General features: G+C 38.9%; 1 protein-coding gene across 8 annotated transcripts in view; it reads right to left on the reverse strand.

The window, feature by feature from the left end:
* Positions 1-1,130: 1,130 nt before the first annotated feature.
* Positions 1,131-12,598, reverse strand: part of ZC3H12B (zinc finger CCCH-type containing 12B) — a 287,177-nt gene continuing 275,709 nt past the window's right edge. For all 8 annotated transcript variants that reach the window (XM_055120390.1, XM_055120389.1, XM_004615745.2 and 5 more), the window contains one exon: positions 1,131-7,919. In XM_055120390.1, the coding sequence (XP_054976365.1) occupies positions 6,499-7,919 (1,421 nt within the window). In that variant the 3' untranslated portion in view covers positions 1,131-6,498. The remainder of the gene's footprint in view (positions 7,920-12,598) is intronic.

Raw genomic sequence — 12,598 nt, forward strand, 5'->3', positions numbered from 1 at the left:
GTGGTACATTTCATTGTTTCCTTTAGCTCCTAATGCATCCTTAATAGCTCCATTATAAATTCTTTGTCAGAGAAGTTATATATATATACATATATATATATATATATGGTTGAGTAATCTGGGCTAGCTTATTCATTCACTAGGCATGGTGGTTTTCTTTGATGCTTTACCATTGTGACCTGTGCAGTTTGGATTTTTGCGCTCACCATTACTTTTGTGTTTTTGGTGTACTGTTATTTGTGTAGGGCCTAATGAATTATTAGCCTAATGTGGTTTGGATGGTCAAGCTGCCCTAGCGAAATTTCCATATGTGGATAATGTGTTTTGTATGGGATATGGAGGGGGAGATTTACTCGTAGCTGCGTCAGTGGCCTTGTGTCTGGCAGCCATTCCCACTGGACCTCTGACCTGTAATTGGAGGTGTTATGTTCTTGCAGCTTGAGCCTGAATGGGTGCTCTCTCCAGCATTGGGCCTTCTGGTCTGCATAGCTCTACCCTTGGATTCCACAAAAGCCTGTGCATGGCCGCAGGTCTGGTAGCCCCAAACTGCTTTTTTAACTAAGCACTTTCCCATAATTGTTGACTGGAGCATTCTTGCTATTCAAAATTTTAAGTTGAGTTTCTTGGGATGGTGGGGTGAAAGAGAAAGAAGACTTACCATCGAGCAAATGCAGCCCACTGCTCTTTTCCTTCTATCTAGATATAACCAATTAAAAAAAGCCAGGGTACTCCCCAGGCTGACCTGGGTTCAATCTCTGGCACCCATAAGCCCACTAGGAGTGATCCTTGAGAGAACAGCTAAAATTAAACTGTGAACATGGCTTGGTGTGGCACAAAACCCACTCTCCCCTGAAAAAAAGGCCACTTTGGGGCTGGAGCGATAGCACAGCAGGTAGGGCATTTGCCTTGCACGTGGCCAACCCGGGTTTGAATCCCAGCATCCCATATGGTCCCCTGAGCTCTTCAGGAGTAATTCCTGAGTGCATGAGCCAGGAGTAATGTGCACACCTGTGCAATGCCGGGTGTGACCACCCCACAAAAAAAAGCCAAAAAAAAAGGCCACTTAACTGCATGAAAGTATCAGGGATTCAGAAGTAGTGGTCAAGAATAAGAAGGAGTGATTTTATTATTTAACAGAAGTAAATGAATGTCACTTTCACATTTTTGTACCAACCCAGTGAATAACAACACCCTCTTAGGCTCTGTATTCAGGGCTTACTCCTGGCCAGGCTTGGGAGACCGTTTTGGGTGTTGTGGACCAAACTCAGGTTGGTTGGCTGTATGCAAAGCAAGCACGATAATGACTGTCCTATTATTTCAGCTAAATTTCACCACTTTTCTTGGGAGATAATTCATGACTGATCAAAATGATTTTCTATTCCCAGGGAAATTCTTGCTTGTTGAGGAGTTTATGTGTCAACATAATGTGTCAACTTGTCATTAACATGACAAGTATCAAGATTGCTTGAGATTTCTGCAGGGTCTCTAAGGAGAGGTACTGTGTCTGGACAATGAGTTGCAGGATACATTAGAGGAGATTATATTTAGCAGTGAGTCTCCAAGGGCTTGAAGGGAAGGAATACAAAAAGTACAGCATGTTAGTATACTGGTAGTATAATTTAACATGGGTTATATGAAAGAAGTGGCATGTCCTGATGCCAGAGAGGTAAATTAGGAAGAAATTTGACCATATTTGCTGATTTTCTGCTTATGATTAAGGAGAAACTTGCAATTAAGGAGAAATTTAAGGCATTGCTTTCCTGAGTTTACTATGGGAAGAAACTGTAGATAATTTGTAAAAATAATTATGGGCCCTGACTTCTCCACCTAAATCTGAACCACCAGTGAAGGAGTGGCCCAGCCTAGCAGTGTAGGAAGCATCAGTTGACAACCATTATGATTTAAGTATAGAAAATTATAGGCCAAATTGCTTACCGTAAGAACTCATTTTTGAAGCTGATAGTTTATCTTACCATCCAAGTCCCAAGGATAGAAATAAACATTTTAGGTGTAAACCAAGGTGTGCATATGTAAGTATGCTATGGTGTTTGCTGTTGATATTCTTTTTTTGTTGGTTCTAGTCTTGGACCATACCCATCTGTGCTCAAGGCATACTCCTGGCTCTGTGTCTAGGGATCATAGAGGAATACATGTGACGCTGGGGTTTAACCCAGGTAGGACTTAAGCAAGCAGAATACCTTACCTGCAGTACTGTCTGGCCACTGTGTTCTTAAAGAAAAAGAACCATAAATAGTTAGTAGGCAAAGATTTTATGCAGTCAATAAATATGGTTATGGTTTGTTATTGTCAGTGATACATTTTTCATCATAATTATAGCAAATCTATAACAAATCAAAACATTATGAAATATTCATAGTGCATTCATGCTAAGATAAACATCGCAGAGTGTTGTACATGCATCATTACAGGGAAAATAGGGCAGAGGATATATTTTCACTCATCCCTGTTTAGTGTATTTTGTCATTGAGACTTACATTATGTTTGGGTCAAACAAAAAACCCAAATAGAATTTATAAAAGATTACAAGCATTAAACATTTTAAAAATCCCACAAATGGACAAACCAAACTACTATGGTCAATGATATACAAACCAGGATTAAAAATAGTCAGTCTGCCAATGTATAGAGTTGGCTACAATGTGATAGATTTTGAGGAATTTTCAAAAGCATCAACCTTTATAGACAAGGTTCTAGAAATATACTGGAATGATTTCCAGTAGAACCAAATGTGGTGTCATTTCTGTTTTAGTCTACTTTTTAGTGTCAGACTTGAGCATAGACAAACTAGGGAAAGGCAGAGAAGGGTTGGGGAGGTGAGCAGTGCTCTATGGACAGCTTTACATACCTTTCCATGTGCAATTTCAGACTTAGTTCACAGAAGAAAATAAAGTATATTGAAAATTTGATCTCTAAAGTGGGTATTTGTACAAAGTTCCCCAATTAAACAGCATAGATAAAAACGGTAGTTGAGTAGTTCTCAAAATGAACTCTTCTATTTTAGAAGCTAAAGTTAATGGATATCAATATTTGAATAACTATAAAGATGATATCGAAAATAGGAAAAAGATAGGTTTTAGAAGTGTTCTTGAAACTAGTAGGAGAGAACATGTATGTAAAAGAAGCTCTGAATCTTCCATGTCACTATGAAGTTCACTTATTTAGGGGGAAATGAAAATAAAATAGTAAAAATTCTAAAAACCAAAAACTTACTAAATCTAGGACATGAAAAAACACAGAATTGCTCTGAATTCAGAAAATCAGTGAAATAATTAAAATTACAAAGCACCTCTATGAAATACTGCTTTTTGAAAACGACATAAAACCCCTACAGAGTACACAATTTATCCTGGGGTAAGAGTACCAGCACATAGAACTTTTCCTTGCATGCAACTGGTGAGGTTTCAATCAATACCGGTAGAACATATGATCCTTTGAACCATGCCAGGAATGATCCCTGAGCGCAGAGCCAGGAGTAAGCCATGAGCACCACTAGCGATGGCTCCAAAAACCAAGACAAAATAATTAAGTTGAGGACACACAGCCTCAGAAAGGATTCATGATTTTACTGTGAGGATAGGCAGTGCTCCTTTTTATTTACTGTTTTATAATGGCAGACAATTGAAAAAATCAATGTGTGCAAACCTCAATGTAGAGAAAATGTTTCTCTTATAACAGCAAAGGACTAAAATAAATATATGCATTCATAATTGCGCAGCTCTGTTTATAATCTTATTTAATCATCTAAAGATGATTCACTAACAAAATTTTATACACTAAGTATTTGCAAGAGCACAATAAATTTAATAGGCTGAAGATAACTTATGCAATATAATGTTGAAATCTGTACACAAAATACCTGTCCACATCGTGATAAAGAAGACTTGAAAAATTCTTTGTCTATAAACAGGTAGGGTGTTCGCCTTGCAAGCGGCCGACCCGGATTCAATTCCTCTGCCCCTGTCGGAGAGCGCGGTAAACACCGAGTGTATTTTGCCCGCACAGCAGAGCCTGGCAAGCTACCCGTGGCGTATTTGATATGCCCAAAAGAGTAACAACAAGTCTCACCATGGAGACGTTACTGATGCCCGCTCGAGCAAATCGATGAGCAATGGCATGACAGTGATAAGCTAGTAATGCCCTTTGAAAATCAAAGTTCCCTCACCAATCCTTGGTTACTTCACTATGACACACAGTGCCACATACATTTGGAAAGTGAGAACCAAACTTAGTTTCAGAGTAGTTCTGTATATTGTTCCTAAACAATCGGGATAGAAGATACAATTTGTATCAACAAAAGGTCATTTCTGGTTTTCTATGGCATTGCTCCTAGCTGCTTTATTTCATACACATTTTATGAGTGGGGTACAATTGCTTTTAGGAAATAACATATACAAGCTTCCTTAAGTATTTTCTGTGTTGGGAATAGCTGACAGTATTTTGAGTAAAATATCTTCTTATACATTCAGAATGAGGATTTTAGCTCACAAGAGTAATTGTGTGCTTTCCTGTGTTATTGTCTGGATATTGTGGTACCATTGATTTTATTAGGAAGATGAACTGCATAAAACTCAAATATGGGATGATTCTAGAAGTTAAGGATGTTGTAATTATCAAGAGGCCTTTATGTGAAGTAGCAAGTACTTCATGGGAAACTGTCAGTTTATTATATTATAGCTTCTATTTTATAATATGTTGGAAGATAGAAATATTAGCGGATAGAGAATGAATATAAAGTGTCTAACTAAAGGTAATCATTGGCTGAGATACAGGTTTGATCATCTAAGTCAGGGATAGAAAGCCAGTTATGCAAGCCATTATCAAACTGCCAGAAACAACCCTGACGACAGCCTCACATTCTGAGCGTTTCACATTAAGAAACATTTATAGGCAGTATCATACCTCCTTATGAAGTAACAAAAGGTCAAGACTAGACCTTCTCAACTTCCATGTAAAAACAACCATAAAAATTAGCAAGTTTAAGCCCCCCAAACTAGTGAATTGGATTCAAAAAAGGAATCTGTTTAAAGATAGCCTTTAAACACATCAAAAACAAAATGAAATGCCTCTTTTGGAGATATTTAGTTATAACGTTTCCTACCTGAGCAAGAAAAAAATGACACATAAAGTGCTGATTAATCCAATATTCTACCTTGAAAAATTATATGAGAGTAAGTTCAGCCTTAGATTTATATAGATTTGAAAGGGCAGCTATTAACAAAAAGGTGGCATCCCTTTATGGAAGTTGATTTTTTTCTACCAAGAAAAGTCCCTGATTTTGTTTTCTAAAGAAATTCTGCTTCACCATTTTTTTACCTTAATGCACAAAGGGTGTATAGAAGGAAAAAATGAATTATATAACTGTTCGCTGACTTCCATTACATTTCATCTGGTGGTGTAGAATACTGTATAGAAGTCCAAAGAACATCCATTACTCCCCATATTAGAGAAGTTTCTGTGTTCATTTAACGCCATGTGAATTTGGCTATCTCCTTTGGAAAAAAGTAGAGTCTTACAAGCATAAGACTGGTTGTAAAAATCCTTGGTCTTAAGGAAACAATCTTGCACTTATGCAGAAAACACATACTATTCTTGAGACTTGAGATCATACATCTGCTGAAGAAGGCTGCCATCTTTTTCTGAGAACAAGACTTAAAAATTAAGAAATATTAATAAATGCAGAAGTAAAAATCACAAAGGAATAGAGCTGGATTTTTCTGATATCTAAGAAAGCAGTGTTCTAGCAGTAGCCTATAATTTCACTTTCAAAACTAGTTGAAACTACAAATGTAACATGAAACGATGTTTTATTTGTGATCTATCGAATTATAGACCATGGACTGTGCAAATTCTATCTTCTTACTATCATTATTTAAATGATTATGTTGAATTATATGTATATCTCAAACTACATAGTCACATGCAAATACAGTACTAGAAGCCTTGGTGTGACTCTATAGTGTGGCTAATATAATATTTAATGGTAATGTATCCATGCAACAAAGTATGCATTTACTTTCAAATAGTTTTAAATATTATTATCAAAAGTATTTAAAGATTAATTCAGCTTATCTGATCCTGATACTTTCGACCCTGATCCTAAATCATGTATATTTTGTAATATGGAATATGACCAAGAAAACACTGCTAATGGAATCTCTTTCATTTACCCCTCTCTTCCTGGGTTTTATTCTCCATCACCTGCATGCTGAATTCCAAAATGGAATTAGAGTCTGAAAACTTGGGTGTGAGTTCTGACATAGGCATTTTCTAGCAGTGTGATTTTGGCAAGTCATTTAACTTCACTGAGCTTCAGCATTTTTTAACCTAGAATAAAGACAATTATGGACTGACGTCACAGGTTCATTATACATTTCAGTGCCATAAACAGTGCAACACCAAACAATTAGTTACAATTATCATAATATTAGCACATTATTTGGTATTAATGTTCATATTTGTATAAAGTCCTGAGTCATGTCAGCGTGCAGACCTAAGCTTAGAAACAATCAAGGCTGCTAGTTGCTGGGCATCAGCTGTGTGGGGATTCTTCTCCATCACTGCACGAACAATGTTTGAGGGAAAAATATTGCAGAGGTTCTTATAGGTCTGATACTGGTGCTCAGGAATCATATATTCCCTGGAATCATTGCATATTCCAACCCAAGAATTCCTCCAGAGTTGCTCCATCTTTTCAGGAACACTCCTTACCATGACTTGCTCATAGCATGGTTGCATGAGGCTGTTACTTAAAGGATAGGAGTGGCGGTCATAGGAGTCAGTTGCAAAGGTCAGCGGGTCACAGCTGGCATGTTGTTCTCGGCATAGAGGATGTCGTCTTTGTCTAATAGGGTTGCTCTCATAGAGGCGTGAGTCAGAAATGCTGTCCATCCTAGTCATCACCAGGGCACGTCCTGGCTGGGAAGTCACCTCAGGATGGATATTGGGAGGCATGGGATAGTCTCCAGGATAGCTGGAGCATGTTCCAGTTGCAGAATTTTGGGAATGCAAAACTAAGTGGGAAACTGATTGCTTCTGGGGTGCTTGCTTTGAATCTTCTGGGCAATAGCTCTGCATTCGTGTTAAGGCTTCTTGGTAACCATGTGTAAAAGGCTGGAGATGGTTTTGAGATGCTGAACGATGCAGTTTTAAATTGCCTTCAGGATGGATATCAGATACAGCCAAGTACAGATTGTTGTAAGAAGAATAGTTGTCGTTCCTGGGATGACTAATACGACTATCAAGACAGAGGTTGGAATTTCGGGAATACATCCCTCGGTCTGTTTCATCTATGTGATGCTCTCTATTATGCATGCTGTTGGTATTGAGTTTGGAGAAGTCATCTAACACTGAATAATAGCCTTGATCCCCTAAGGAATCAAACTTTGAGTATTGCTCAGTATAGCTAATAGGGGTTCCATGGCTATTAGTAACCAGAATGGGGGGATACTGCATGCTATCCATGTGCTCCAAAGAGGCCTTTTGGTGGGGAAAATGAGAAGATCCTGGTATTGGACTACTGGCTGAACGTGTATTGAGTGCACCCACTGCATGGTTTTTGGGGGGTAGGATTGTGGGGACACTTAGGGCAGTCACAAGTGGAGGGACAGAACTGGTCTCAGGTTTATGGGCAGAAGAAAGCCATTCATTAGGCTCCACAGCCACAGACCAAATGCTGGGATCTGATTTGTGTTTGGAGGCAATGCATTTGACTTCTGAGGTTATTTCTCCTTTGTCACTAGACAGCCCTGTACAACGCTTGGCCAGCGTGCCTTCACTCGCGGTTTTCACTGTGGATAATTTGGCACTGATGCGGAGCTCATCAGCAACTGAACGCTGGGATTTGTTAGCCCTCTCTGGATGGTAGTATTTGCACTTGTGGCCATAGGTGCATTTTTTGCCTGAAAAATAATGGTTTGGAGTCAGACACAAAGGTATTTTAACAATTTGGTCACTCGTGTTTTACTGTTTAGGTTTAACGCAGAAAATTAATTGTCTGTGAAAATAAAAGACAAGAAACACCAAAGAGACATTACATAGGGAGCAAGTAGAAAGATGAAGAGAAAATTGCAGTGTCAACACTAAAAGCTGAGAAATTGAACAACCTTAATTTTCCTGAAATTTACAACTTTGCATAGGTATGACCTCCTGCAGAAAGTAGATGTAGAACAACAGCACTTAAACTTTTTCTACAACTGACCCCTTTTCATCCAGGAATATAAATGGATTATGGAATATGAAAGGGAATATGAAAGAGTGCTTTGGAAACACCTCGATTAATTACATGGTTGATTTTGCAGTCAGAAATCTTTGATCATACTAAGTGAAATGAGTCAGAGAGAGAGAGGGACAAACAGAATGCCTGCACTCATTTGTGGAATATAAAGTAACAGAATGGGAGACTAACACCCAAGGATAATAGAGATAAGGGCTAGGAGGATTTCTCCATGGTCTGGTAGCTGCCCTCGCATGCCAAGGGGGAAAGGCAGCTGGGATAGAGAAGGGACCACTATGTGAATGAATGATGCTTTGAGGGCTCACTCGGGATGGGAGATGAGTGCTGAAATTAGATTATAGACCAAACATGATGGCCACTTACTACCTGTATTGCAAACCATAACACTCAAAAAGAGAGAGAGAGAATTATTTTTTTTAGTTTATTTTTAATTAGAGAGTCATCGTGATGGTACAGTTACAGATCCATACATCTTTGTGCTCATGTTTCCCCCATACAAAGTTCGATAACACATCCCTTCACCAGTGCCCATTCTCCACCACCAGTAAACCCAACATCCCTCCCCCCCTCCCCAGTCCCCTCTCCCCCCACCTCACCCTGCCACTATGGCAGGGAATTCCCTTTTGTTCTCTCTCTCTGATTAGGTGTTGTGGTTTGCAATAAAGGTGTTGAGTGGCCATTGTGTTCAGTCTCTAGTCTGTATTCGGCCCTCATCACCCTTCCCCCACATGATATCCAACCACATTTTACTTGGAGGTCCATTCCCTGAGTTACTCAGAATGAGAGACCAGCCTCCAAGCCATGGAGACAATCTCCTGGTACTTATTTCTACTATTCTTGGACGTTAGTCTTATAGTCTGTTATTCTATATTCCACAGATGAGTGCAATCTTTCTATGTCTGTCTCTCTCTTTCTGACTCATTTCACTCAGCATGATACTTTCCATGTTGATCCACTTATATGCAAACATCATGACCTCATTTTTTCTAACAACTGCATAGTATTCCATTGTATAGATGTACCAGAGTTTCTTCAACCAGTCATCTGTTCTAGGGCACTCGGGTTTTTTCCAGATTCTGACTATTGTAAACAGTGCTGCGGTGAACATATAAGTGCATATGTCACTTCGACTATACTTTTTGGCTTTTCTGGGATATATTCCCAGCAGTGGTATTGCTGGGTCAAATGGGAGCTCAACCTCTAGTTTTTTGAGAATCGTCCATACTGTTTTCCAAAAGGGCTGAAGAGAGAGAGAGAATTAAAGGGAATGTGCCTGCCACAGAGGCAGGGGCTGATGGGTTGGGAGTAGTGAGAGGTATACTGGGAACATTGGTGGTGGAAAATGGGCACTGGTGGAGGGATCATTGTATGACTGAAACTTAATCACAAAAGTTCGTAAATCTGTAACTGTATCTCATGGTGATTCATTAAAAAATAAAAAAAGAAATAATTTGCTGTTGAAAATGTTTTCACGTTCCCCCTATTTAGTCTCACAACCCAATAATGGATCACAACCCAAAAAATGCTAAAGTATAGAGGAGTCATATGGCAGCACGGTGCCATGATGCGAGTATAAGTTTGGAGATGTTTCAGATTTTAGTTTCAATTCCTGTTATGTTACTTATTAGCCATGTGGCCTTTTTAAGTTGCTTTATTTTCTGCACCTTATTACTTTCATGTTTTAAATCTTGGGTTATAAACACGTCTATATAGTAGGATCATTGTGAAGATGAAATAAAGTTAACGAACACGTTGATTTGTGTGACTTATTTATTTAAATCATAGAGTTAGTATACTATGATTTTGTTTTTGTTTTGGGGCTATTCCTGGTGATGCTCAGGGGTTACTCCTGGTTTTGCACTCTGATATAAATAAATGTTAAGTCACACAATGCATTAACGAAATGATACAATAACACAATCGTATATAGACAAAACTTTTTACAAGGTTCAACACCCATTTATAATTTAAGACTAAATAAAATAGGAAAAGAAGAAACATACCTCAATGTAGTAAAGGGTATATAGCAGACCCACAATTAACATCATATTCAAGAGTTAACCAAAAGAACTGAAATCTTTCTTCTGAGATCAGACACATAAAAAAGATGTCCTCTCTTATCAATACTATTCAATTTAATATTAGAAGTCCTTCTCAGAGCAGATAGACAAGAAAGGAAAATTAAAGGTACTCAGATTGGAAAAGATAAAGTGAAATTTTCACTATTTTCCAATGTCACATATGATATATCTAGAAAGTCTTCACTAAAAATAACTAGTAAAAATCATTAACTTGGCAAGCCACAAAATCTATATATAAATATCTGTTGGGTTTCCATATACAAATAACAAACTAGAAGAGATAGAAGCAAGAAAATAATACCACTTACATTTTCATCAGAATTAATTATGTGTGAATTAATTCTTTTTTAAAAAAAGAAGCTGAAATACATGTACATTCATACGTTATTCCAGTTTAATTGAATATAAAAGTAAACATTGTCAATATGGCCATCCTACTCAAACAATTATATGATTCAATGTCGTCGCTTTTAAAATCCCAATGATACTCCTCAATGAAACAGAAAAATGTCACTGAGAGTCAAATGAAGCAAAAAATATTATGAATATACAAAACAATTCTGAGACAAAAGTAAAATGGGAGCCCCGTACTTCACTCCTTTAAACCATTCTACAAAACTATAGTAATAAAATAATTATGTTACTGGACTCAAGATAGATATACATGTCAATGAAATTGAATAGAGAACCCAGAATTAAATTCTACATAGAAAAGTAATTTATAACAAAGGAGACAAGAGATAAAAATATACAAAGAATATTTAATAAAAAGTGGTGGGGAAATTGGAGTACATGCAAAAGAGTAAAACTGGATCCCCATCCTGCACTATGTAAAAAAGTTAATGTGAATTAAAGCATTGAATATTAAAGCCAAACATCAAGATATCTATTAAAGATACCTCTCCCAACCGCCACCCCTCGAGCACCGCACCAGCTTCTTCCATCAGGTCTGTGGACTGCCTTCTCCGGTGACCCATTGCCCACGTGTGTGCCCCAATCTGGCACCCAGACCCCAACTTCCCCCACCATCCCACGTATACCCCATTATCACTCCCACGTCTACTCATCCAGAACAATTTCTAAATCCAAACCGCAAAACCACAAGAACTTATTTTCTCTGCACCTCACATTTGAGATACTAGTTATCCCAGGTCTCACACATACCTATCAATAAGTCACAGCAACACACAAAGGTAGCCCAATTGCAGGGGCCATAATATACAAAAACAGGAGAAAAAAACTCCAAAACACAAAAGTCACTACAGTAAAACAACGCAGAAACTCACCAAGCCTAATGATTGAAGTTGTTAACCCAGATGAATCAAACATTGACAATGAGCTCTATAACCTATCAGGTAAGGAATTTAAAATAGAATATTTAAGGATGTATAAGGAACTCAAAGAAGTAATCGAACACACTTCTTTTTTTTTTTGCTTTTTGGGTCACACCCAGCGATGCTCAGGGGTTACTCCTGGCTCTGCATTCAGGAATTACTCCTGGCGGTGCTTGGGGGACCATATGGGATGCCGGGGATCGAACCCGGGTCGGCCGCGTGCAAGGCAAACGCCCTACCCGCTGTGCTATCGCTCCGGCCCCTCGAACACACTTCTGATAAAATACAAGAGGATATGAAAGCAGAGGTGAGAAAAATGCAAACAAAAATATTAGCAGAACTGCATAGACTTAAAACCATGGCTAGCTGCTCCTGGTTTGCTCCCTTCTGCAGGTCAGTGAACAGAAACAGGCCGGCATCTCCCCCACGTCTGCACCCCCCTCCCCGCCATCTCCTTTCGTACTCTGAACTCCCACCCTGCCTGAGCACTGCCCATCTACCCTTCGCTACCCTCCAGCGCCACCGTGCCCGGTTTGCTCCCTCCAGCCGGGCACCCAGCAACATTCGGGTAGTGGGTGTGGCCTCAACGGAAGTGGGCGTGACCTCAAAGGAAGCGGGCGTGGCCTCAACGGAAGTGGGTGTGGCCTCCTTTTGAGCTGGCGGCTGCAGATATTTTTTACATACCAAGCAATTCGTTGTTACATCTCAGTCTTCATCACTTATGTCCCAGAGTATCATCCTAGCTATCCCAAAAATAGTTCGCAAATAGGTTGCTAGTTTATTCCAATTCCTCAAAAGTACCAATGAATATAAGCAACTGTTCAAGCCCAAGGTAAAGGAGCACATTCTCAAAAAACATCACTTGAGGCTTCACGGAAAAGAATAGAGGAACATCAGAGAAGGACATGTTCTACAGGGAGTACAGAAGG

The sequence above is a fragment of the Sorex araneus genome, chromosome X (genome assembly GCF_027595985.1).
Source record: "Sorex araneus isolate mSorAra2 chromosome X, mSorAra2.pri, whole genome shotgun sequence".
NCBI lineage: Eukaryota > Metazoa > Chordata > Mammalia > Eulipotyphla > Soricidae > Sorex > Sorex araneus.